At 33.3% G+C, this 27532-nt stretch overlaps 4 protein-coding genes and 1 long non-coding RNA gene across 27 annotated transcripts in view; all 5 read right to left on the bottom strand.

The window, feature by feature from the left end:
- Window positions 1–17421, bottom strand: part of LOC102627030 (BAHD acyltransferase DCR) — a 29094-nt gene extending 11673 nt beyond the window's left edge. Inside the window, exon 1 of the mRNA XM_006490389.4 lies at window positions 16858–17421. Within this exon, the coding sequence (XP_006490452.1) occupies window positions 16858–17292 (435 nt within the window). The 5' untranslated portion in view covers window positions 17293–17421. The remainder of the gene's footprint in view (window positions 1–16857) is intronic.
- On the bottom strand, window positions 53–6566 carry LOC102625311 (uncharacterized). Of its 6 annotated transcripts, none has more exons than XM_006490382.4 (15): window positions 6325–6556; window positions 4853–5098; window positions 4678–4735; window positions 4037–4567; window positions 3709–3918; window positions 3443–3583; window positions 2628–3137; window positions 2292–2527; window positions 2038–2122; window positions 1841–1933; window positions 1576–1674; window positions 1349–1486; window positions 1055–1240; window positions 677–927; window positions 53–303 (listed from the first exon to the last, which is right to left on the bottom strand). In XM_006490382.4, the coding sequence occupies exons 2-14, from the start codon at window positions 4972–4974 to the stop codon at window positions 685–687; spliced, it is 2652 nt and encodes an 883-aa protein (XP_006490445.2). In that variant the 5' UTR covers window positions 4975–5098; window positions 6325–6556; the 3' UTR covers window positions 53–303; window positions 677–684. The 6 variants fall into 6 exon arrangements, 5 of the variants coding, with proteins under 5 accessions (XP_006490445.2, XP_006490444.2, XP_006490447.2 ...); XM_006490381.4 differs by having other exon boundaries at window positions 4853–5110; window positions 6325–6555; XM_006490384.4 differs by lacking the exon at window positions 677–927 and having other exon boundaries at window positions 4853–5110; window positions 6325–6558.
- Window positions 9945–16026, bottom strand: LOC102624734 (uncharacterized). 2 transcript variants are annotated; one of them, XM_052433264.1, is made up of 17 exons: window positions 15764–16026; window positions 15519–15603; window positions 15059–15194; window positions 14931–14991; window positions 14253–14786; window positions 13796–14002; window positions 13567–13704; window positions 12957–13463; window positions 12671–12855; window positions 12469–12553; window positions 12239–12331; window positions 12024–12119; window positions 11749–11883; window positions 11463–11648; window positions 10697–10933; window positions 10505–10541; window positions 9945–10085 (listed from the first exon to the last, which is right to left on the bottom strand). In XM_052433264.1, the coding sequence occupies exons 3-15, from the start codon at window positions 15184–15186 to the stop codon at window positions 10706–10708; spliced, it is 2583 nt and encodes an 860-aa protein (XP_052289224.1). In that variant the 5' UTR covers window positions 15187–15194; window positions 15519–15603; window positions 15764–16026; the 3' UTR covers window positions 9945–10085; window positions 10505–10541; window positions 10697–10705. The 2 variants fall into 2 exon arrangements, with proteins under 2 accessions (XP_052289224.1, XP_052289223.1); XM_052433263.1 differs by lacking the exon at window positions 9945–10085 and having other exon boundaries at window positions 10107–10541; window positions 15519–15619; window positions 15764–16025.
- A 4339-nt stretch (window positions 17422–21760) lies between the features above and the next one.
- The window catches only part of LOC102612623 (UPF0496 protein At3g49070), an 85608-nt gene continuing 79836 nt past the window's right edge, over window positions 21761–27532 (bottom strand). For 7 of the 17 annotated variants that reach the window (XM_052433250.1, XM_052433248.1, XM_052433241.1 and 4 more), the window contains exon 3: window positions 21761–22863. In XM_052433250.1, the coding sequence (XP_052289210.1) occupies window positions 21800–22863 (1064 nt within the window). In that variant the 3' untranslated portion in view covers window positions 21761–21799. Of the gene's footprint in view, window positions 22864–23702; window positions 23784–24112; window positions 24212–24317; window positions 24442–27532 lie in introns of those variants that run through there. The other 10 variants (XM_052433257.1, XM_052433256.1, XM_052433252.1 and 7 more) reach the window with 6 other exon arrangements.
- On the bottom strand, window positions 24969–27389 carry LOC127899689 (uncharacterized). Its single transcript, XR_008051622.1, has 2 exons — window positions 26084–27389; window positions 24969–25190 (listed from the first exon to the last, which is right to left on the bottom strand). It is a non-coding gene; the product is annotated as an uncharacterized LOC127899689 (long non-coding RNA).

Here is a 27532-nt window from a genome sequence, read left to right as displayed (position 1 = left end):
TTGTTACCAAATATTGCAAATAACTTCTTCAGTAAGTATATCTTTGCATAGATTAACTTCCAAAAAATATATTTATAACCATGTAATATGTACATTTACATGTGCTAAGGTAACATTTTACCCAAGCACACATCAAAAAAATAGTTCACAGGATATGTTGTTGCCACCCAATTGGCATCTGCCACCTAATTGGCATCTACCCAAAATATGTACATAATTGTACAATACTCCAAAAGCCAACATTTACAACAAAAAATCAACAAAAAAATACAATCCACGATCGAGTACCGCACTGCTTGTAACCTGTTAGGAATAATGGCAATATGATTAATAAATAAAATTACATAATAAAAATCTAATGTTCTGAACATGGGTGACATTATACAAACTTGCATTGAAAAAAAGCATAAATATTCATTTCCCATTATTTTGTACCATACGATTAATGTTGAATAACAATTCACACATTATTAGATCACGTGTATGCTTTTGTACAAATGTAAATTAATTATACCATACCACACAATATTTATAAAGAAATAATAACACGATTTTTCTTCTATGAAATAATAACATTAATTTAGATTGATAATTCATTTTCAAAAATAAATAAATAAATACTTCAAATAAAAGATAACACTTTCCCTGTATAACATAGAAGACAAATATCACTTACCCTGTGTACTACCTTCTTTTTCCATGACCTTTTGGTTTAGGTTTTGAGTTGTTCTTTTGATTATTGATTTTTAATTTCATAGCATCTCTGTTGGATTTAATATTCCCTGTTGGAGGAGGCTTATTTGACATTTCAGCCGTCTTCCGAGAATAATAGTCACTAGCTAGCTCTATAATCATATTGCGAATAGGATTCATCTCTGATAAAGCCAAATATAGAGCTATTGTGAGACGCTCTTTATCCGAATCATGCTGTTCATAAAATGTATAACAAGATTAACTATCAATACATCAACATGGACTTCAGGGCACGAATTATCTTTTTCTTTGCCATATCATGAGATAAAATATTTTTCAAAAAATGTCATTAATGGATTACCTTGTAGGTGTGGTCCACAACAACGGGTGATTCGTCCATATACCTCATGACATATAGACCGCAATCATTGCCGTTAGATTGCTGTGGCAATTTAGAATTTTGACCAAGCTGGAATTGGATAAACTTGAAATTTGGACCATATATCCTCTGTCCTTCCTCCCCAAGCACATGGTCCAGCGCCTTGAGCTATAGAAAATCATGGCAATTTAATTGGAGTCAAAATAAATGCTTATCGTTTATTAGAGCTTGAACATGTACAACTGAACAGAATGTTTCCAAATTCACAACACTTACCACTGCCAGACAACTTTGTGTAATCTTGTGCTTACGCCGGCTTGAAACTTGTGAATCCCATATCTGAGCAGAGCTAGAATGGATGTTAATCACGAGCACAAACCAATGCGATGAACCGTCATGTATTGGTACGAAAATCTGTAATTTTTTTTCAAATTATTTAAAAAAAAAATCTAAAACATTTTCAAGCCCACATAAAATTTAACCATCAACACCATATTGCAAACCTTCTCACATGTCTCCATGTTTGGCATGAACTGATTAGCCCAGCTACTTCCCCTATGGAATGGAGCTAAGTTGACATATGTTGAGTGCAATATGGAGTTCTACAAAAGACATCAGCAGTGGTAAACCAAACTTGGCTTTTTTTAATAATTTATCATTTTATGAAATTCACAACCACTAAAATCTTTTGGGATATATAATTATATTTAATTTTGTTTTAAACACTAGATCAATACTAACAATGAATGCTAACAATAAATAACTTACCGAGAAGTAAACAGGCAAGAACCAGACCCGTGGTCCAACTGGGTTATTTCGCAGCTCTTCCATTGTCCGATACTCAGCATACATGCTGATAACCTGATATCAAGCATATAGTTAACAACCAAAACATCATATTGCAAACTGCCATATACTAATAGGTTTTCAAATGATAAATAAGTTTTATAAATAACAAGACTAACATCGCTGTGAATCCATTTGGTCGGCTTCAATGACGACATGGCAGTACGACTCACAACGTTGTACTCCGTACTCACAAGGAGTTGACTGTCAACATGTATCACAAATAATTGAGCCTCCATTAGTCTATTGTATAATATTTAGCCTAATACCCTTTTTAGTCCATACAACAAACATTATGCACACATTATGACCTAATCCAATTAATAACAATGAAAAAACAATTAAAATAACTTACTAATAATTCAGTACTTACTTTTCATCAAGGCTGTCATCAAACAAATAGTTAACCACTTGCAATTGAGATTCAGTAATAGGCGATGTTACCACATATGGACCTGCCCAATAACAAGGCCTAACCGACCTGTTGCTGACCCTATCAAACGGTGAGCGTTGGAATCGACTAGGCTTTTTCAGCGATCGAAACTCGTATGGACTACGACTTGTCGAAGAAAACACTGGTTGTTTCATATATCCTGTAATGTTACTATCCTACAAAAGGAATCCATTATGAGATTATTCATAACGAAAGCACCAAAGTATAAAAAAACTGACATAAAAGAGGTCAAACACCCATAACGAATCACTTAACTAAATTATCTGCAGTAGGTGCATGCATAGACTTATCACTATTCAATGCTTCCATATTTGTTTCAACATTAGCCTCATTTGGTGCACCATCAGCCAACAGGACAACATCATCATTCAAAAAAGTCTCCACTTCAATGGGGTTTCTATCTTCAGATATCATGTCGCCAAGATCATTGTGAGCATCAAGTGGTGGATGTACAGTATCTCTGAAAAAATCATCAATTGTTGGATTCTCATCATTAGTTTTAGGGTTTACTGTCGGTGGTGGTACAATATTTTCTTTTACTGGAGCATGATGGATTGGCTTTGATTCAGAGTCTGCTTTCTGACTCTGAGTAAAAGATTGCTTCACTGCTGTTACTAAATCTAAAACAAGACTATTTAATCTATTGAAACTAGTTGTCAAGAACTGTATAGATTCAGATTGCTCTGTAATACGCTCAACCAGCTCTGCCATGTCAACAGGTACTTGAGCAGACAATCCAACACCCTCAAAAGTGCGCATGCGCACCTATAATCATCGACATGTAAGCTTATTAGTGATTTCAAATTTCATATGAATATCGCTTTTTTTTAATAAAAAACTGAAAAATGTATTAAAGATGAAGAATTATGGCAAGGAAGTAAAGAAGCAGTCCACTAAGAAAACAAAAACTAAAATTTTCTGTGCTGTGCAAAAGTATACCCAATCGAAATTGATTTGTTACACGAATGCATCACTATAAAATAACACTTATCAAGCAGATAAAATTAAGGAATATAAACAAAAAGTACAATTTAGTATGCCAAGTAATATAATGTCATTATACTCATTACCTTTTCATAATTATCACCACCGTGTTTTTTCAGCCATCGCATGATTTTTTTTATCTCTTCGTCGGTCCAAGCTAATACTGGAGGTAGAGAAGAGCCCCACTGGTTGTTGTAATAGTTTTCGACATTTTGAAAGTAGAATATCTAAACAAATTGGCATAATCACAGCATTAGTGCATCAAATGCACACACATTAATATGAAGACTAATAATGTGTCATCCTATGTATGGTAATCAACTAACACTAATACACAATATAAATGACCAACCTGAAGAAATAACAAACAACCTCCTAAATGAGCAGATTCATTTGACTTAAACTTGGAGATGGCCATTACAAGTCTACTGTAACAAAATGAAGCCCAATTGTATTCTTTTATGGCATTAGTGTCAACTAATGGATGTAAGAATGAAGCCGATATGAGCGTTGCACTTGATGGGCATAATATAGTGGCCAATGCAAACAACATAAATGCAACCTGCAGTTTATAATGACATATTCAGTGAGATTTAATAGATTAGGTCAACAAATAAACATGCTCACATGTGGGTAGTAACTACTAAAATGATAGACATTATAACAAATACTAATGTTACTTTGAAGTCATTGCCGGAACCATCTGACTGCTTAATGAAATCTTCCAGTGTTTTGATGGCTATTCCCCGACCCGTGCACTTGAAAGTTTCTCTCAATGTCGCAATATTTTCAGGTTGACCAGACAGAGACACAGATAAACCTCCATCGTGCACTCCCATTATATCAGAAAACGTCTTTGCATTCAATTTTATGTGTTGATTGTTCAAAACAAGCACATGCTGGTCAGGTACAAATTGTTCAACCAACCATGCACATAATTGTCTCCTCAACCTACCAGTTCGCAAATGTAAAAGATTACCAAATCCAATTTCACGTATTGCTCGTTGTTTTTCTACATTGAAAGCTTGAACAAGGTCAGAAAATCGATCTGGCGCACATCGAGTGTCAAGTATCTGCTTATCCATCTTCGTTTGCAACTGTGCATCAGTATCAGTTTGAGCATCATAGTCGGATACATTAAGTGGCTTTCTATACTTGGCCTTTTCGTCTGATGGAAGGCTCTTGTATGAATCACCCAACTTCTTTCTTAGCTGGCCAATAATATAAACATTAGTTAGTAGTTTTTTCCAGTCAATTAAGATGCCAACATACAAATCATAATACAAATCACGTAACATAAAACACATGGCAATTTAATTACCTCTTGGCTGACAATAAGGTTTTCATCAGAGGCCTTCAATCGCTTCACTTGCTCTTTACTGTGAGTGAAACAAAGAACCATTATATGTTTAGATTTTAACAGAATAAAACATCAACACACAATGTTTTGTTGTACAATGGTGCAAGTGAACAACAAAACAGCAACAGGTACTTACAAATATGACATGAAGCCATATGATTGATTGCTAGAACCCACAGTAGTGACACCAATATTCCCATCTTGCTGAATGGAAACATCATCTAAGCATCTCTTCTGCTTGCGGTCTCCCCTTCCCATATTTAACAGGCTAGAAAACTTTCTGCTTCCAAATTATATATGCCTTAACTGATTTTGCATCACTTCAACTTCTTAGCTAAGTTGTAGTGTTGAAAAATTAAGAGCAAGTTGTTTGTATGGTATTCTGCAAAGGGGACTTATTGAAGAAAAAATAAATAAATAATCAGGGCTATCAATGGGATTATAAAGGGCTTTCTTGACATGGTATGATTTGTAAATATTTGTAATGGGGTTTTCGACAAATAAGGGTTTATTCAACTTATTATAGAGCTTTTCAAATAACATCACTCATAAAAAATGTATTATACAACTTACAATTAGGTCTACTGAAAATTATGGATGTTAAAAATTCGTTAGTGTTAAGTATAAACAAATTAAAGTTGATTTGTTTAGCAAATAAAAATTCATGAAGTTAATTCATTTCTAAAATGTGAACAAATTTCAGGGAAAAAATAATAATTGACTTAACATTAAAATGTAAAATTGGCTGTTAAGCAAACAGGCCACAGTGAAATAATGAAATATAAAATTATGCAAAAATGATCAGCAAGTAATTTTAATTTTCTAGATATTCTTTCAATACATGAAGAAAGATCAAATTTTGCTTTCTAGATTTTCTTTCTATAAATGAAGAAATCAACTATTCCACAACCTTGATTGTTAAAAGTTGAATGCATGAATGTGTCTCTATTCAAAACCCCATGCTTCAACAAGAATTCTTCAATCTGTAAACTTACTTAACTAGCATCTCAATCAATTACATGTTACAACTATAATCGAATGAATTAGGACCACCAACAAAATCCAATAAATAATCAAGCAAATAGAAACTAAATCAAACAATCGGATTTTGCCAATTGAGCTGCAACTTGGACTCAGCTTCATATATGAGGCACAAGGCATTAAGCAAAACGTAACTAGTATAGGGGAAAATACACGCACACAAAAAGCACCAAGAAAGTAAATAATTTCAAATAAAAATAGACATTCTCACCAGAACTAAAATAAAAGCAGTTTGAAGCTAGCCGAAAACAAAGATGATGCAGAACAGACAAATATTCAAGAATCAAAACACCAATCCAAAAAATGAAGAAGTTCGGGGGAGGAAAAACGAGACATGAAACATAATTATCTAATTTTAAAAACCTGCCACAGAATTAATCCTTGAGCCGTCGCAAGCTTAAATAGACATGCAAAAAATCATGTTTTCCATCAAATCAGAAAAACAAAATTTTAATCAAACCACGAATATAAAAAAAAATAAAACCCTAGCCCAAATTCAAACAATAAAGTGAGATAAATTTGGAAAAGAGAATGAAAGCCATTGAAAGAAATATAGCAAACCCTAACCTTTGTTTATCTAGCGAAGAACAGAAGGCTTAAGTAGATGCTGGCAACTTGTGAAGAATGAGGGAGAATATAGATGTTGCATTATGAAATTTTTGGGAGAAAGTCTGCAGCTGTTGATCCCGAGGAGGGAAAATTTTAAGTACTTGAACTTAACAGTAATAACTAGGAAGCAGACGAGGCGAGCATTGAGGGTGATAATGTCTTTTGGTTTAAAGAAAATTAAGTACTTTCCCTTTATGCAAGTCCACGAATCCAGTTCTTAAGAAACAAAAATGGAAAAAGGAAAAAAGTCCACTAGCCCATTACATTGCCATTTTAAATTGTTGAAAGTGGATTAAAAAAATAGAAAGAAGAAATTAAAAAAATTCACTATTGATAATGCTTTTTATAAAAAAGAAAAATACATACTTCCCTTTTAATCAAGTCCACTGGTCCAGTTATTATAACAAAAAAAAAATTGTCCACTACTGCAATACATCGCCATTTTGAATTGTTGGAAGTGAAAAAAATGGGAAAAGATGGAAAAATTAAGAAAAATCAGTATTGATAAATAAAAACTTCATTTTGGCGGTAGTTTTGCCGCTAAATGTTTAACCATTTTGGTGGAAGGTAATTATTTGAAGTGACAATTGATACAGTTGTGTGTTTTTTTTTTTTCATTTTCTATTATTGAGTTAATCTGACTTTGAATTATAGTTGGTTGTAGCGACAATTGATTGTGTAATGTCTGTATTGTTAAAAAATTTTGTAATAGTGATAAAATCCTTATACCATTCCTTAAAAATTTTAAATTATCAAAATTTCTCAAGTTTAAAAGGACAAACACGTAAATTAATAAATTATCTAGCCATAAATGATAAAACTTGTACCTAAGAATAGTATTTCTCTTAGTTTTTATTTTTGCTTTCAGACTAGTACTTCTTTTAACTTTTATTTTTAAAAGAAGTATAAAGCCAAAATATAAAATTATTTTCTTCTTATTATTGAGTATCTATCTTTACAACTCGTACCTCGTATTTGCCATATAGTGATAAAATATTTTTCAACTAAAATTTAAAATACAAATATGAATTATGAAATGGGATGGCTGTAATAAGTTTGTTAAATTGAAAATTTATTTGGTGTAATTGTAATTTTATTCTATGCTATAAATTAATTTGTCTTTGGTATTTACTTAGAGATCTAATGACATGGGCAATATTGCGTAGAACAATGGCCGATGAGACCGGTTCTCATTGAGAGAGTTATAACACACAAATGTTGGAAAATTATTATCTACTGAAAATCATCACCTAAATTTCGGAAATATTTATGTTTTTCAACAATATTCATGTTCTATCACAAAGAAACAAACAAATATTTAGGTTAAACAACATCTAATTACTCCCTAAAGTTATATGATTTGCTTTTTAAATTCGCACATTTTGTTAGAGAATCCTCTAAATTTTTCTCTGCACTCTCTGTGATGATGAGATGTCATAAAATAATAAAATGTTACGTGTGATCTAGGGATCATAAATACAGATATGAATAATTTTCTATGTTATTTTTAGGTTTCCTATTTTAACTGATCATAAAAATAAAAATTACTCTTAAATCTCTATATATTAAAATGTCACACCCTATTAAATATATTAAAACTTAAATTAGTGAAAATTTAATAGATTACTATTAAGTAGCTTTAACCTTTTAAGACAATCCACACTATATAATTATTTAGAAATGAGCTCAATGTTGGATTAAGGGCTAGTTTGGTAATACTATAACTTGTAAAATAATCGTTGGTAACTGTGTAATAGAAACAATTACATATGAAAGAATCAGTGAAACATTTGGTATAATTTATTTTTAAAAGTACTGTTAGTTTTAAAAGCAGTTGTATATATTTGGTAAATCGTATTGTTAATCTATTGTAAAAATGTAAATGACTAAATTAGACATAATATTGAATGAAATTTATTTCAATATTTATAAACACACACACACACATATAATATATCTCAATATGTATATATAATTATTTGATAACTAAAATAAATATTTTATAGTATTAGTATCTTTATTTTTTATTGTGCTGTCTCAATATAATTGATAATAATAATAACAATAATCTCTTTAAAGTTAATGATTTTATTTCCTAATAATCAACCAAAAATTTGAAAGTTTATAATATATATATGGGGTAAAACTATGGTGTAACTGTGGTACCATACCACAGTTACATCCATCCATTGGATGCTATATGATGATATATACAAAATCATATTAAATGTAAAAGTGATTCTCAAAATTAAAATTTGAAAATCTACTATAAAATTGAGTAATTTTGCCAAAAATGATTTTTATAAAAATTTACCAAATACGAAAATTAATTTTTAGATTTTCAAAATCACTTTTAAATCTCCTAAAAACAATCTCAAGTGAGCCCTAAAAATTCGATTACAAGAACTTGTTCGCTTGATACGAGATCGCAATATGGGTCACTACCCTCCGTAAGGAGAGTGACCTCGCACATGTGATCAAAGCCCATTCAATTAATCTCAATGAAAAAAGGATTTTATAAGGAAATTTTAGAAATGTCCAAATGTCTACTCCACGAGTCATAACATTAATTACTCAACAATTTCACGGGATGAATTGCAACTGTACTAAACTTATAACAACTAATAAATTAAGTTAGAATTAAATTCATACGTAGGTTTGCTTTAATTTTTCGTATTTTAATAGACAATCCTTGTGAATTCTCCAAAAATGTGCTCCAAAATAGCAGTTGTAGGTAAATATAAAACTCAAATTTTAAGCACAACGACAAGAAATGTTAAATTCATAATCTCTTTTAAATAATAAAAGAATTTACAAACACTTGATTAAATTGTACTATAAATATTAGTTATGTTTCTAAATGATATTGAAAACAACAATATTTTATGAGTAATTACAAAATTTGATACCATCAAGAATATAATTGCTTTTCGGTTAGGTAAGAGTTGGATGGAAAACTATATCCTTCCCACCTTTCGTAAATTGGTTAAGGTTTGAAACTCTATATTTATATTTCAGAGTTGATTTCTTTTAAATGTAATTTTAAAAATTATATTTTAATCAATTGTATTTTTACAATAATCTTATACAATAACCATATATATAAAATTTTGACGATTGCTAATCTCATGTATATGTGCACCCGTGGACATTACAAGCCACATTTATAATTGCTAATTTTAACAAGTAATACTTATCAAAAATATCAAAAATGGAGGCGGGAAATAAAAATATCAAAAATGGAGGCGGGAAATAAAAATATCAATTTGTACCTGTCAGTGAAAAATTAGAAATTTTGAATTTCATTGACATTATATTTCAAGTACAATATATCATACTGGCAAATCTAAAATAAAGGCAGTGGTTTTTATTTTTATTTTTGTTTGAGCTTTTGTTCAAAATGGAAGTAGTAGTTCAAATTAATTTCACCATGCAAGGAATATTCTTTTTTTTTTTTTGGGTCTGAGTGCTCAACAACCAGACATTCTAGATCAATTTTTTTTTTCAAGTGCCCAACAACCAAAAAATAACACTCCAGTGACCTTTTCGACACTCATGCATGCATGCAAGCCACAAAGGAAAAATAAAAGATCACTTTAATTTAACAACGGAAAATTGAATCTACAAAGATATAATATCTGTAGGATTGAACATCATTAGTCAAAGCAAAGTAGATTACAAAAGAGTCGAAACCCTTCAACATCATAATTCATCAAAATCTGAAACAAAACAAAACCAAATTTAAGCTACAAAAAATTCAATAAGTAATTTTACTGGAATTTTAAGACAGTTATAATAGAGAAGAATTAACAGAGATATAGCCCTAAATACATATCAAGTTTCTACAATTAGCCATCTCTGACCGATAGTGCCTAATAACAAATGGTCAGAATATGCAACCTAAATACACTACCCTCCGACACAAAAAAATAAGAGGGCATCCATCAGCACGAAATCCATCTACAACACCATCTTCTAAAGCCACACATGGCTCATCTGCTTGACTGCTTCTTTAGGTGAATGAACTGACAAAGGTTCTAATAAACAGTTACTGGACTACCTAACCAAAAAATGATTAGTATATGCTATACAAAAAAGGTGTTACAAAAATATTAAAAAACAAAATGGTTTCGAATACCAAAATATAAAAGCTGCCATTCCAAGTGTAGTGACACCTAGTTCAAAACACAAGCAGATGATTAATAACAAGTTTAATTGGTCTACCAAAAACATCATAACTCACTAAAAGAAATAGAAAAAACAACTTAATAACAATTCATAAGCATAGGACATAAGATCAAAAATGGGAATGACAAGCGACTTAACATACCTTTAGCGATCATAGTAATGTTTTTAATAAAGCCTCGGACGGTGTCTGGTTAAGATTAATATTTCTGGCAGCTTTTCTTAATTCTGAAGGTTGTTTACAAGGGGCCCTTTGCGAGTCAGCAGCACTACACTTTCCATATCCATTGGAAGCATCTTGCATGAGTTTATGCCTAATATGATTAAGTGGAGATTGTGCTAGATAGAGTGCCAACAGGATGCGAGCATAATCCGAATCGTGCTAACAAAAAAGAAACACTAATTACAACAATTTCTATATGCTCACAAGATGAATTTATATAAAAATAACAAAGTCCACATAGTTCACGACTCCAGTGGTTGTTACCTAATTACTAGCAGCAAGCTTATTTTTTCACAAAAGGTAGTTGACTTGCAACATATAATAATACTTCTTAAATATAAATACTTAGCCTTTTACATATGCAGATTTTTAACAATTCACATTTTTAGGTGCTTGTTTACTTGCTAAAAAGTATGTCTTATTGCTTTCAAAACTAGATATCTTCTAAAAACTGCTTGCTTAATACATCCTTAAAAGGAAAAAAAATTACCGAGTACTCCTAGTTATGCCTTAAAAGTACTCTTAATATTTCTTACTTCTTTGCAGTACTCCTCTGTTATCATTGTTATTAATCTAAATACAGAATCATTAAACATAATGACTGATAAATGGTCTGAAGAAAGCATTGATCATGAACTAAATATCAGAATCATCAATGTTCAAGATTGAAAAAAAAAAAAGCATATACCTGATAAGACTGGTCAGCAACAATAGAGGGATTGTCCATATATTTCAAGGTATAGTATCCACAATCAAAATCATTTGGCTGTTGTGGCAGACCAGTTTGACGACCAAGTTGAAAATGCAGAAAATTGAAATTTGAACCAAAACGAAGTCGAGCCTCTCCAAGTAGCAAAAAATCCAGTGAGGCGAGCTGCCAACATCAACCAGAATAAGTGTTAACAAAATTTAGAATGTTATTTAATCAAATTCCTACTAACGCACAAATGTAGTCAATCCTCCTAAGAACATACAATTGTCAATGACTGATTAATCATTTTTTCCCTTTGACTGAGAGATTCCAATGAATCCCAAATATCAGCAGTTTGACGAAGAATGTCAATAACAAGCATGTACCAATGAGCTTCACAATGTATGGGCACATAAATCTGCAGTTGTGGGAGAGTAAATACAATTAATGGCAAAATGTTTTGTTATCAGGTTAGTAAAATGAAAAAGATACCAAGGAACTATGTAAAAATACAAACTACAAAAAGTTCATTAAAAAAATTCATGTTATGCGCTAAACCTTTTCACAGGTTTCCAGCTGGGGCATGTAGCGCTCTTGGAACCTAGAAGCTCGACGATAGGGGTTTAGATCACCCGAGTCACCCAATACAACTTGCTTTAAATTTAAGAGGCAAAAATTAAAAGAATAAAAACATTTTGTTAGTTGACAATCTGCATGATCTCATTTAAAGACTAATGATTGAATTAAAAATATTTAATTTCAGGTTATCTTACGGAATAATATGACGGCAAGAACCAACATCGAGGAGAGGTGATATCCTTTTGGGCCTCTTCGATAGTCTTGTACTCTGCGTACATAGTAATAATCTGAAATTTTTTTTAACAGTTGCGACCAAAGTGGAACATTAGTTAAGAGATATGCACATATATACTAATTGAAAATAATGGCATCATTAGTATTGAATGAATCCTAAATATTATACATAGTAGGCATAGAGTATTACATCACCATCAATCCATGCTCTCGGCAGGAGGGAACGCATACTGCTCCGTGTTATGCTGCTGTATTCTGTACGGACGACAACATCCCTTTACCATGAAAAAACAACATTATTACAATGAATAAAAGCAAGATTAAGAGATTTATATCTATATTCGAAACAATCTAGCCATTTACAAAAACATTTCATTATTACTAGATCATACATTTCAGCCAACTTGTCGTCAAAAAGGTAAAGAATAAGCTTTTTTTCATCCTCGGTAAATGGAGTGGGAACTGAAAATGGACCAGCCAAAAATCGGGGTTGGGTAGACTTGAGATTGACATTCTTTTCTTTAGAAGTTTGAATATGCATTCCCTGTGCAGTTGATTGTATCATCACAAGACCCTCCTACAAAAGAAAAAAAATTAAAATTCACATATTCTCAGGTAATGTCACAACATACAATTATGATAAATATATAAACAACAGTAACAAAGACACTTTAATACCTTAGAATCCTTAAGAATCAGTTCTTGTTTTCCCTTGGACATTTCCATTTTCTTTGAGGGTAGTGCATCTGTCTTTTCACAATCCAGAGCCATTTCTAATGTCCTCAATATTTGATATAATTGTCGTTCCTTTGTGTTTAAGCTAGAGCCATCATAAGGAGAGTTTATCTTATCATAACCTCGGGCTGAACTTTCATTTGATGAGATTTCAATAAACTCAGCCCCAATATTATTTTCTTGAGCAGACACAAACTCGTGGGAAGGAGTTTTAATGTTATCTGTGCTAGGATGATGGACATGAGGGGCAACTCGGTCCATAATTTGTCTTTGATGTAGCAATTCTTTTAGCATTTTAGTTTGGTCAGATATCGCATCAGATAGATAATCAACCTTAAATGTCAGTACCCTGATTGAAAGTATTTGTTTCTGAATTATTTCTTCAAAATTGAGATGTCTAACAGCTTTTGATCGAGAAGCTTCACCGGTATCAGTGGTACGCATCTGAATCTGTTTAATTGAGCAGAAATGATATCAAAAAAATAAGGATAATACCATTTCTCACTCATTATTATGGTAATTATAATGATAAGCACTCTACAATAAAATTTACCTTTTTACTTCCAATCCCTCCCTGAGATTTCAACCATTTCATGAACCTCTTCACCATTGATTCTTTCCAAAATGTCACAGGAGTTTTGGTCCCATCAGGCTGAATGCAGTTGTATGCAACATTGTGGAGGTAAAAAATCTGTATAAACAGATTATAGTTAAGAAAATCTGTATAAACAGCCATCCATGGCCAGAAAAATGCTAAAATTCAATTATGAAAATCATCTTACCTGTAGGAAAAGAAGACATCCCCCGACATATGTAGTTTCACGATTCTTATATTTGCCAATGGATTTTGCCAGCCATTTATAACAAAATGAAGCCCAATTAAGTGATTTAACATTGAGAACATCGTTGCACGGATGCAAGAACAAATGCGATATATAACCACTTGTTGGGCATAACAATGTGGCTAGTGCAAACAAAGTAAACGCAACCTGCTCATATCAAAACTACTATTTGTAAAATGAACAATAACAAACATGAATGAGTTTGATAAATGGCTGATATGTGCTCATATTTCATAGTAACTTCAAATGTTTTATACAATTATGCATGCAAATATTATAGAAAAATACAAATGGTATCAGAATATAATATAATATGAAAGAAATATAACATATGTTCATGATTTAATATAATAATGGGTGTATGCATAAATGTGCCAAAATCAACTTTATTACAAACCTTGAAAATCCAGCTGGTTTTATCTTCTTGCTTTATAATATCCTCAAGCGTCTTGATGTTGATCCCTTTGACTGTTGATTGAAAAATATCTCGTAATTCAGCAATATTTTCACTTGGTCCACCCAATTGTATTGGTATACCTCCATCTTTTACACCCATGACATCTGAAAATGTTCTGTGGCACAATTTCAAATTTTGACCATGAAGTTCAATAATGTTGCATTCAGGTTTGAATTGATCCACCAACCAACGACATAATTGCCTCCTCAGTCGACCACATTGGATTTCAAGTAGGCTTCCAAATCCTATATCCCTTATTGCATTTTTCTTGTCTTCCGATAAGTTACCAACAAGAGAACAAAATCGGTCAGGCGCACACCTAGTTTCCAAGGTGAACTTATCTGCCTTAATAGTTTTTGATTCATTGTTATCCGAATATGCATCTGCACATCCAATCCTTTCATATTGCTTTTTGTGACTTGCCTTATGTTCTGCTGAAAGTTCTCTGTTGGTTTTCCAAGTGTGTTTCCTCAACTGTCACAAAAGTAATAAAGATTAAAAAAATTTAAATATGACTTCTCAAAAGCTCTTCTCATACTAATTTAAAAAAAAATACTAATTTGTGACTTGCCATTAATGAACATACTAATTTAAAAAAATATTTATACATATACTGACCCCAATAGTGGTAGACAAATTAAAATTATGACTTCTCGAAAGCTCTTCTTCATCGCTGCAACTGCATGACATTGAATTAGTAGTTATCTAGTATGCGTGTCAGATAATAAATGAATATAGTTACTTACAAGTGAGAGACAAATCCATATGTTGAAGATTTAGGAACTGCATTTTCATTGTTTACTTTCGGAAGACAAGTACTACTCTTTTGTAAGTTTATTGATTCTCGTTTACGCTTGCGTAGCTGATTGTCCATCTGTTTTCCTATGTAAAACATTGTAAATCCATCCATTAAAACCTATAACATTTAAAAAAAAAATTACTTATTTCATTCTATTTCTTTTACCAAATTTTACTTTCCTATTTAAACAATATACTTTATTGCTGCATTTTAAGCTTTTTCTTTTTCATTCTCTTCATATGAATATCATATAAACACATGTTAATTCTTTCCCCCTTCGGTCAGCATATCCCCACACAGGTTATTAGATTATACCCTTCAATTAATAAATTCTTCTATATTAAAAAATTATACCAGTTGTTTAACTCGCAATTCTAAAGGATATATGATAATTTGTCAAGACGTACCTGTTACGGGTAGGTTTCTTTGAATTACAAATCTCCTTACATAGTCTCGTTAGTTGAGATTGTTTCTTTGTGAGAATAAATTGATCTGTTTAAAATGCAGACTTCAAAAAGACATAAGACAATCGGAAAAACTTTCAAACTAATTAAAAAATTACCATATAGCAAGAGAATTTAATCACAATTCTAAAGATATCCATAGATTTAAAACACAATAAATAACACAACAATAATATGAAAATTCGTACCATTAGTTTTCTTTAAGTTGCAGGTGAAAATTTCTTTAACTACATTTTTGTTCTGGGCGTTGATTGAGGCTGATCCTTCGTTGATTGAGCTGATTCTTCGTTGAAATTATACTATTTAGTGCTGGTGCTTGGGCGGTCAACCATAATTTTGTATTTGAGAAAGAGATTCAGAGAAAGCCGACCAACTTTCAGTCTCACCACACTCTCAATTTTTTCATTAAAAGGGGATACCAATTGAATGCCCAATTGCTTTAGAGACAGATGAAAAGAGAACGGGTAAAAAAATATCTTATTTATACCACATCTCAATCAATCACAACTGATACTTCCGGTAGCCAACATTAGCCAAAAAAAATATAATCCGTTGGATTACTTTGAGTGCCATCGAACGGCCAATTAATTTTTAAATAAAAAATTCAATAACGATGTATGTGGTGCAGCGTTGTATTACAGGTGGAGCCTGAAAAGAGATCTAAAAATGGGTGACAAATCAATCAATTTTCTATCACATCCGCTTGGGTCCTATTTTTTTTTTCTTTTTAAATTTCTTTTGTCAATGACAGAAATATTTTTTTTTATTATAATTATATTACTATCTTTTCTCACCATAATGTACATGTTTCTGATGCATGCAGATTTCATGCAACAGATCCCACAATATAACTGTCTGATGAGAAGTGTCAATACTCAATAATGCATGTATAGTGACTAGTGTTGTGTTATATTTGAATTTTTAGATCGCATTATTCATTTAATGAGGAAGAAATAAAAGGTTTCTCTTTATGGGTGACAAAGGCAGCTGTCCCGTTGAGCACTAACAATGCATAGGTGTATGTACATGATATGACATTACAGAATGAACATGCAAAGTAAAAGTATCCCTAAGATGTATTTTATTTTATATACCTTACACTTACTCAGTACTCACTATTTATATGATTGAATATAAGGTACATAATGTCAAAATAAAATTATTTTAACATGCAAAGAAAAATTGTTACAAGCTATTCCTGTCTATGAAGTAAATTAAAATAGATACAAAAACCATTTAGATTTTTGTTTTTTGGATGAATTGATTGAATTTAGTGTTGTACCTGAAGAGCCAACAAAGGCCGATGAGTCCCCTCCAAATTCAGGACTCCATAATAGGGAATCAACTCCTTGAAACTCTTGGTGCCTTCCTCAGCCGTCAGATCATCGACGGCGATCTCATCAGCGACGGCCTCGGCCACCTCGACGCCGTCCATGTCATCATCATACTCAACCCTAAAGACACCTTCTTCATCTTTCCCCAGCTTCCCAGCCAGCTGATAAAACTCCTCCAACACATGCTTAAGCCCATCTTTGAGTTTCTCGACAGCGTCGTGAAACTCACGGTCCCCGTTTCTATACAACAACAGCTTCTGGTTGTAATAAAAAAACAGATACGGCAGATCAAAAGTCACCAGCTGACACTCTCTTCTTCCTATCACTTTGCTCGGCTTCACATGGGTTTTGCTTGTAATCTTCACCTTTGTTATCTCTGCCATTTCTAATATTAGGGTTCTGATTGTCAAAAGCACTTTTGATTTGTTTTTGTTGGATGAACTAATAGAAGAGATGATATGTTCAGGAGCACTTCTGCTTGTGGGTTTTTTTTTTCCTTCCCTTTTTTTATAGCAAAAGAAGAATCACTGCTTGTGCGGTTGAGGGAGCATTAATGGAATTCATGAAAGCAGTTGTGATCAATTAATATTTTCTATGTCACTTTGTGTTAATTAGTTAGGGTAGAAATCAAGTTGATGATCGGTGAAGCTTCTCTCCTGCATGGCTAAAAGTAAATCAATAATGTCGACGACATTATTACGCACCTCAGCTCACCTTAAATTTTGTGCAAGGGCACTTTTGCTTTAAGCACTTGTACGTTGCGCTTATAGGTGTTGCACCTTGAGAATTTTTTGGCCTATCATATTTGAAAGTGAAATTAAATACTTCTTCAGTAATACACATGTATTTTCGCAGTCAGCTACAGATGTAAAGACTGAGTCCCCCACAGGAACTCATATATATCTTCAGTAATACACATGTATTTCGACATATGGACGTAGATGTTCGAATTATGCTGGATAGACATCTCATGCTATATGTATGTTGCACAATTTTTAAAATTTAAACTTCCGAAAAATTCTTTGTTGTATTGTTAGTGGATATTGTAACGTAATATATAATTGTAGAGGTGGTCACTCAACTCTTAATAAATAAGGGTTCGTTGGACATTTCAAAATTCAAACTAGTTATCATTTTATGAAAATTTTGAAAGTGTAGACACGGTATTGAATTGTAGTAATATAGTGTTTTTTTATGGTGTGTTTACTGATCATCAAGAATCGGAACAGAAATTAAGAAATAAAAATAAATAATGTATTTACTTGCTTCAATGAGAAGTTGAATGAGAATCAAAATCGTTGGCCTTGTAGGGAGGTAGGATTTAGGAATGAGAATCTCATTTTCTAAAGTGACCATAGTACTCTTACTCAAATTTTAAAATTCTTATGTTGTCCTTCTTTTATTATTATTATTATTATTATTATTAATTTTATTGATGATGATCACAATTATTACAAAAAATAATGACAATAATAAACTAAAGTTAGTTTAGTAATTTAAAATGATTTATTCTAATTCTAAGATAAAATAGTTCATTCCGATCCCAATTCCTCTAGTTAAGTAAATAAGGGCCTGTTTGGTATTGTTTTTTAATCTGTATTTTCGGAGAATAAAAACGAAAATGAAAATGGTGTTTTGCAGTTGTTGTATTTTGAATTTAAATATGTGTCTGGTATCATTTTCTGTATCCTATATTTTAAAATTGAAAACAGTAATATGCGTTTGGTAGACACAGTTGAAAATGATAAAAACAGAGAATATGCGTTTGGTAATATTTTTTTTCAAAAACAGTTTTTACTAATCATTTACATTATATTTATAGTCATAAAATGATTATTTAGCTAATACACACAAATACAACAAAATAATTTAACCAAATTTAATATAAAAAAATTACATGATAATAAAGTTTAAGAATTAACATTAATTAAAAATTTTTTGACATTGTCATTGTTTTTACACCATATAATTAAGATATATATTACAACATATGATTTAAACAAAATAATTATAAAAAAATTACATGATACACATTATGCATTACGTATGTAATCATGCCACATAAAAACTGCAATTCCATCTCTTGTAGCATTCATCTCTGCGACACTTGCTAGAGATAAATCAATATTAGTAAGTGGCCTACTAGTGTCTCATTCATCGTTGGTAACCAAATCTTGCACATAAAAGTCCCCAAATAACAATTGAAATTAGACGTTGCTTACGTAAATTATAATTATGCATGTCCCTTAAAATTAAAAATCGCGCTTTTAAAACACCAAAGAATCGCTCAATTACAATTGGGCAAGCGCAACTCAACAAGAGAACGAAGCATACTAATACTTTCAAGCCAATATGCTGCATCCTTGCTGAGATCTGCCCCTCCCAAGTTAAGATATTTCAAGGAAGGAAGACCAGAAAGCCATCCAAGGCCTATTTGATTGGATTGATCAACAAAATTATTGAGATCAAGATAAAGCAAATTCGTGAGGTTTCCAAGACTTTGTGGAATAGTCCCACTGAAAAATGAGCCTGACAGATTGAGGTATCTCAGTTCCTTTAGTGATCCAATGAATTCTAGAACTTTGAAGCCTTTAAAATTATTCATGCTTAAGTCTAAGTATTTCAAATCTTTCAACTGAAGCAGAGATGGACTTATCGGACCACCCAATTCGTGTCCTGCATCATCTTCATATGTGTCAAAACTGTCTCGAAATGGTTGGGCAAGTGCAGATCCGACTGAGCAACAACGAAGTAGCGAGAGAGCAAAGATCCGAGAGAGCAAGTGCAGATCCGAGAGAGCAAAGACAAAGTAGCAGCAGCTGGACGGAGTCGGAGTAGCAGCAGTTGGACGGAGTCGGAGCAGCAGCGGTTACAGCGGAGAAAGAGCAGCGGCAGTGGCTAGCACACCAAGAGCGACCAAGAGAGAGATTTGCTACAACTGGATTGAGAAAATTGAGGGGAAAGAGGGAGCTGCAGTGAACTGGATTTTGAGTGAGGGCTGCAGAGGGTCACGATTTTTTTGTTGTTTTTTAATTCATTTTTAGGTTTAGTTTGTAAAATTTGGAGAACATGTTTAACTTGTTTTCAGTTGTATAGTTATAATAATAAATCCGGATTTTGTGTTTTGTAATTTGTTTTGTGAAACAAAACCACCAAACATGTTTTACGTGTGTATTATAAAAATGAAAACGAAAACATGGCTTGCAAAACGGTACCAAACGGGGCCTAATGTATTCTAGTTCTCATTTCTTATTCCACTCTATTTTTATTACAGCCCATTTTGAAATACTAACATCTTATTTCCATTGCAATAAATAATACCACCCGCCTCCAAATTGGATGCAAATATATCTCTTTGGAATTGAAATACTAACATCTTATTTCCATTGCAATAAATCAACTTAAAATGTGCATTTTGAAACGGGTAGGTGTATGCACTGAAGTAGGATACATCATTTTGACATTTTTGAGAAAATATATTAAGGTATTAATAAAATGTATGGTGAATGTCATAACTTTCCATATTCACGTATTAATAAATGCCGAGTCCAACCTGACTGCTCTCTTCAAATGATTACAACTTGTAAACATAGAAAAGCTTAAGATCATATTATGGATACAATTAATTAACTGTAAAATATTGATGGAACTTAAGAGATACTAACAAATTTAAGAAGTACGTGTGACGCAAAATTAGCAAATCCTAAATAAAATTAAAGGAAAGCTTCACAAGCAAGTGGTTGAATGAAGACCCCTCATCTTCTTGTGAATATATAATATTGAGGCTCATCTTCTTCAAAAGACACGGCTATACCTATAAACCTTTGCAGCATGTTCGTGATTTTGAAATTGTCGTCGTAGCTTTCAATTAATGAATTTGAATCATAAACCGCCTTGTTCGGTAGGAGTTGTCCGCCAATATTTGTGCTCAGTAAAACAGTCAACCATTTTTGTCGGAACCTAGCTTAAACTTTTGGCACATCATTGCATGCCGGCCCACGAGGATCTTGAGGCTTGTAAGAGACGGTGTTTTATTAAAGTTTTTAACTAATTTCCATATTGTTGGGAGCACAAAAGTACAGTTAACTTTTGCTGATAATAATCGAGCTTAATTAATTCTTTAATTTAAAATGCCAGCACGCACGATGGGAAATATGTATAATTTGCTCTCTTCAGCTGTACGAATATAAGAATATGATGAGTAGTGTATATATTTAACAAAAAGAAAAATTAACAAGTTTTCTTAGTGCGTGACTAATTATAATACATACATGTAAAAAGATATCGGTTATTTGGCCAATTTTGGCCGAAATTCTAAGGTGCAATTATTCATCTGTTAACTTATAATGGCAATTGGCAAACCGTTGGGTGTGAATAATAAATGGGCAGCAGCAGCAGCAGCAGCTGGTCCTCTTAAATAAAAATGGAAAATGGAGGGTATAAGAAGTGGCTTGACTGCTGGGAATTGATTGGCGGGTCCTATAGACCGGCAATTGAAGCTTAATTGAATTTTAACCAATAAGCGTGTAGATCAGTTGGCATAAAGATGTTTTATTTTAACTAAGGTTCTCGGTTCTCGGTTTGGGAATACAGCTGGGTTAAATACTTGTTGGGAGAATTTTACGGTCCTAGTGGTCCTACTCGACTCGAATTTAGATTAGTGAAGACCCTAATGTAGTATTCAGATAACAGATGATTTAATATAAAAAAAACTTTATTAAACTTTAAACATAAAACATTGAGGGCCTCATTTTTGGGAACCACTGTGTGTTAGAGATTGTAATAATTTTTTTTTTTTCCATTTGAAATGGTTAATCGGTTGATTGTTTGTCAAACTTGCACGTTCTTAAGTTGAAAAAAAAAATTCATTTTTTCAAAAAATAGTAATTTTTACATCATATTTAGATCTCGGGTCGTGGATTGACCCGGATCCAAAATCTCTTTCATTACAAGGTTTCTAGCTCTGTTGACAGTCATAAAGCACAAGTACAGATGTTCTTCAAGCTCATCAAGCTGTTGGCTAAAGCTGGCATCATTCTTCAGTAGCTGGCGGGCCACTTCACCGCTTGCTTGGAGCCGAGCCTCTCCCCTGTCAAGCCAAAACTTAACCGTCGAACGCATGTGCTCCAGCTCATCATTCAGCCGAGCCACAAGCCGGCTTATGGTATCCAAATCCCTGTTCAATATATAAGTCCCTTTTGCGGCTGCATCAAGCTGAGTCGATACCCTGACTAACCTCCTTGTTGAAGCCAGCTCAAGCGAGGCCGCAATCAAACCCGGCGCAGCCACAAGCAATGCAAGCGCGTGTGATGCGACTATTACGGTTAGTGAAATTGTGATAGCCAGTAGGAATGTAGCAGAGCCGTGTTTTGTTATATTTATTAGCTGAAGCCTGGCTCGAGCCTTGTCTCGACTCGACTCGAGTTGCTTGAGTAGCTTCCCGCATCCCGCTTGAACGACCCGGAATCGACGAGTAGTCGGAGCAGCCGAAGCAAACGGGTTCGATAAATTAGAAAATTCGGTTAGTCGGATCACCACACTCGAAACGTAATTTATCGGTAAAGCATGAGCATTTTGAAGTGAATTAACAATGACTTTAAAAGATCGATACTTGATACGAACATTATCGATGTCTTTTAATAAAGGCCCAAAGAATAGAGAAGCGTTGGCGGTCTGAGTGAAATAATCAAATATTAGAGAGGGTGTTTTGACCAAGTCCAGGATCCGAATAACCGTGGATTGATCAGGATCCAAGAGTTGCTCGGCAAAGAGTCGATAGGATGAGAGTCGAGCCGCTGTTGTAGACTCAACTTGGATAGATTTGGCTGAATCTTTGTTTGATAAAGCAAGGACACGTGTCCAAAACTCATTGTATGATTCTGTCCGGAAGGCATGAGCATATTCTTCTCGTACATCAACATCGGTGCGTTGGCTCGAAATATCTGCGCTCGATGCTGTATATATCGCCAAAATAATGTTTAAGAGTTTTTTTAAAATTTTTTCGCACTTTAAAATTTCTTATTAGAAAATTTCTATCGGCATTTCTATATATATATATATATATATATATATATATATATATATAACAAATTCAATATTCTAACCTCAATTTTTTTAAATTTTTTTTAAGATCTTACACTAAATTAATTGATTCCCTAGCATCGACGTTAACTCTTCTTAATAAGTTCATCTTTTGATAGCTGATGCCCTCGGCTCTTGTCCCGTCAATAACTTTAATAATTCATCTTTTGATAAAATTAACATGATGTTAGGGACAAGTTTGCCCATGATGATTGCACAAAAGAAATGAAACTGAAGCATCGGCTCTAAATAGGTCAGATGGGAATTGATTTTGATAATGAGACCTATCGCGATTGTATAAAAGAGAGACGTGAATGCGAATGAGGCCACTTTATCGTAGGTCCCCTTCTAGATGGCTTAGTATTTAGCATTATTCTTCAGCATGATTTAACATCCCAGTACCAAGCTCATTCAATAGACACAAAATATGTTCACATGCAAAACTATGTTTTTCAAAACAATTAAATTACCTCTTTCCCGTATTAATTATACCAGAAAATAAACTAATTAAATTTACAATCAAATTTCGATATATATGGAATAAGACTCTTTTTGATATTATGTGGTGACGATCATGTGACTTTAATTGCTGATGGAACTAGAAGATGAGAAAAATATGAACTATAATAGTGCACTATCTTTCACTTTTTTAGTGTATTGAAATTTGAATGATTTTAGAATATGAAAATGGTTAGTCCTTTGAACTTCTCACCCGCATATGTTGATAAGGATAGAGGAGGAAAATAATATGCCATTGGCTTTGCCAGCTAAAGTTATTTGTCACCTGCAAAGTCTGCAATAAATTTTGATGTATTATAGGTTTAGTAGTTAGTGCAATTTCAACTACTGTTTTCAAGTTTCAACAACCATTGGTCCTAGCTAGGTTCTGTACCTTTTTTTTAGTTATTAAAATAAACGAAGTTAGTTTCTAAATTTTCATAGTTCTATTAATTAGCTAAACTTTGACCCTTAAAAACATAACCCCGCTAACTTTTGGCTCCAATTTCAACCCTGTTACTGCTTCTTATTGGTTTAATCAGTTAAAATCTCAAGAGATAGTACTAACATTTGTTCTATATGATAAAAGAAAAAGAAAAAGAACTTAAAAACATGTAAACAAACCTGCATGGGAAAGGCACTTTCGGATGCGTGCACTAATTCTCTTCTTCATTTAATTTACCTTATGGCATATACAGTAACCAAAAAAAAAAAAAAAATTTCCTGTAAACAACATAATCAAAATATTTCATCCCTAAGGAATGAATTTAAAGAAACTTGAGAAGCAAGTTGAAGGTGGGGAAAAAGAGAGAGTAGGATGCATGCTCACCTCTTCTGGAGAAACAAAGGAAAAGCTTTTCTTTCCCCCCGAATGAAGTATTGGGATTTTGGAAGATATTAAATGAAAACAAAAGAGGCAATTTATATACTTTTGGACAAACTAGAATGCTCTTGCTTCTGTTTGCAAGATATGATGATGTGTATATATTTTGTCTTTAATTTGTCCAAAATCAGGCCAGCCTTGTTGTGGAAGTGAAGGTATGTTGAATGATTTTAGAAACTTGAAAGGAATATGTTGATGTTATTTTCTTCCAATCATTTGACAAGCAAATCATATGCGTGCAAACAATTAGCTAAGTAGTTGCAACTTTGAGGATACGTCTTGATTGAATGGCTCAAATTTGATGGCATTCTAACTCACCGTGCCATCTTCAGTGGACTAATTTTGTTTGGCATATGCAAGTATACATGCAAGTTATGCAGCAACCTGCTCAAATGGTTATAAATTTGTCATATTCTATATGACAGAAGAGCCTATGCCAAAAAGAGAGATGCAATGAAACGACCCGCCCCGCAACTCCCCAGGGCGAGTCTATCTAAACTCGTAAAATCGAAACTATTCTATAAAAAATTTCGGCAGAGTCTCCCTTAAAAATAAAACATATCCAATCCTGCAATTTACAAATCAACACTCCCAAAATAATTCAATATCCAACCATCCTCCATAATCAACTTCTCAAATCAACATATCCATATCATCCTAAGATTAAATTACATCGATTACATAAAATAATAAAATAATACAACTCGCAAAAATCCCAAATATAATACTAATTAAAATCCACGACTCCTAGCACCATCACGTGGCCACAATATCACACTAACGTTCGCTACTGAGTTGACTGATGTACCTGTAACTCTCCTGTGGGGGGGAAAATATAAAATAATAAAAGAGGGGTGAGTATAAAACTCAGTGAGCTCAGTGAGTGGATAGTAGTTACTGACAATTTAATAAATTTATTTAAAATGATTTAATCTTTCTCAAATCAATTTCTCAAATCGTTTCTCAAATCAATTTCAATTTCTCAAAATATCATAAGAACTTGCTCAAACTCATTTAATGCAAATCAATTCATTGAAACACTATAATACATATATTCGCATAAAATCGATGGAATCATATAATACTCATCATATCAAATACTGAAGACTAAAAATTGTCATCAAACAAGTACCCAAGGGATAATCTAATCATATCCGGACCTCGACGGACGGGCAATGACGCACTATCTGGGTAGCGTCACGCCCCGGAGCTACAACGGATAGATGGGGACGATCTCATCTCATATCTCATATATCTGTACTGTGCATGCATAAGCCCCCAAAAGGCAAAAGCGCCCGAACACACGGCCCAAAGCCTCTATGTGTGTCCCGACGGGCCCCAAAGGCCTCTATCTCATCTTATCTGTATCTCTTGTCTGTATCTCTTTTCTCATCTCATATTATCTGTTTCTCTGTATCTGGAGGGAAGGGTACTGTCTAATGATTTCAAAAATAACATATACATAAACATAGAATCTCATCTGAAATCTCATTTTCTTTCTATTCAACATATCTCAAAATCTGCTCAATTCTAATATCATGCCTTTACTCAAAAACGCTAATAAAATCATTAATCAAACTCATTCTCAATAACAATAAAGACCAACACATAGATAAAAATTAATTTGCCGGAAAATCATTTAATCGAAGCATTAAATACTTATCATAAAATCAGCATATACTATGAAAATAGGTTTTGTATATTCCACTCACAGTGATGATGTCTAGACTCGGTATCAACAACGTTCGCGGGTTGATTCTCGTTCGCGGATGCGGATCCTCCTAATCACGGAAACACTATAATTATTCTCCGTAAATAGAAATACAACCAATTTAATATAATAAATCTCGAATCAAATCTCTATTAACGATAAACTATTCCCGCATGAGTAAAATTACCAAAATGCCCCTACATGCCAAAATTACCAAAATACCCCCAACATCAATATTTTACCAACTTATCCTCAAACTTCATTATTTTACCAAAATATCCTCGTATTCGTCAATTACCATATTGTCCTCAATTTATATTACATAAATTAATCACATTGTCTGAAATTCCGAAATTACCCTCGGGGCATAAAATTACCGAAATGTCCTTAACGTCTTAAATTACCGAATTGCCCTCGAAATCACAAATTACTTCATTGCCCTCACTCAAAATTACCAAAATGTCCACTAATTACATAAAATTACAAATTCACCCCAAAGTTTCAGGAATTTGCCGAATTGCCCCTGCCGGTCAACGGTGACCGGACTTCAGTCAACGACGACGGGGAGCTTAGGTCAGCTAGTTCCGACCTCGGTGAGTGCAATGGTGCCGGCGGTGTCCTCCCACGCGCGGCGGCAACGGCGGATCGAAGCTCCAAAAAAAATCCGAAACTTTCCGGTGGTCGTTCGACGATTTTCCAGCGTCCCTGGTGGTCGTGGTTGGTCAGAAATTGTTGCTGGAGATGTGAGGAACCAGTTCCAAGTGGTGGCGCGTCACAAACCCAGCGGAATCAACGGCGACGGAAAAGGATCTTGGCCGCGACTTTCGAGCTCAAATCGTCGGCGTTCTGGTCGGTTTTCGGCGACGAGGACCACGGGGATACGACGGTCGGCTTCCATGCTTCAGATCGGTACCAAGCACGACCGGTAAGGTGGCCGGAATTAGGAGATCCGTTTGGGTCAATATCGCGGGTCCGGGTCGGGTTTTCGGGTCAACGGGTCAAAATTCCTCTCTCTCTCTCTCTCTCTCTTTCACGGGTTCTCTCACTTTGTTTTTGAATTCAAAAACAGTTCCCCTTCACCAATTATACAATCCGACCCCTTTTTTTTTTTTTTTTTTTTTTTAAGCTTAATACAAATTAAGCTCAATTCGGACCCGTGATGAAAATAAAATCCGACCATCGGCGCGTGTAATCGCGCTTAATTTATTTCAATAAATTATCGTGACGAATTTAAAAAATCATAAGTGAAGAGGAAAAATTAAATCGCACTCTTAATTAAGAAATCCGAAGTGCATATGTTACATGCAATTAATGATTGTTTTTGAAAATTTACAACTTTGGGTGATTGCTGATTGAGGGGATGTATATTTTTATCATGCGAAAAACAATAAGAACAGAAGTGTCCTTATCATTTAACAATCAAAGGAATCTTATGGTTGAAAGCGAGCCT

This window comes from Citrus sinensis, chromosome 9, assembly GCF_022201045.2.
Source record: "Citrus sinensis cultivar Valencia sweet orange chromosome 9, DVS_A1.0, whole genome shotgun sequence".
Taxonomy (NCBI): domain Eukaryota; kingdom Viridiplantae; phylum Streptophyta; class Magnoliopsida; order Sapindales; family Rutaceae; genus Citrus; species Citrus sinensis.
The sequence above is the reverse complement of the archived record's forward strand: the minus strand, read 5'-3'. Positions and strand labels throughout refer to the sequence as shown.

Bases quoted from the DNA above. Each gene is read 5' to 3' on its own strand.
- LOC102624734 (XM_052433264.1), bottom strand. From the start codon at position 15,186: ATGGACAATCAGCTACGCAAGCGTAAACGAGAATCAATAAACTTACAA. The intron at 12,332-12,468 runs GTAATACTCTAT...AAAAAATTTCAG, and splicing joins GAGCATGGATTGATGGTGAT to ATTATTACTATGTACGCAGA. The intron at 11,649-11,748 runs GTATGTTCTTAG...TGATGTTGGCAG, and splicing joins TTAATCAGTCATTGACAATT to CTCGCCTCACTGGATTTTTT.
- LOC102625311 (XM_006490382.4), bottom strand. From the start codon at position 4,974: ATGGGAAGGGGAGACCGCAAGCAGAAGAGATGCTTAGATGATGTTTCC. The intron at 4,568-4,677 runs GTAATTAAATTG...ATTATTGGCCAG, and splicing joins ACCTTATTGTCAGCCAAGAG to CTAAGAAAGAAGTTGGGTGA. The intron at 3,919-4,036 runs GTAACATTAGTA...TATAAACTGCAG, and splicing joins GTTCCGGCAATGACTTCAAA to GTTGCATTTATGTTGTTTGC.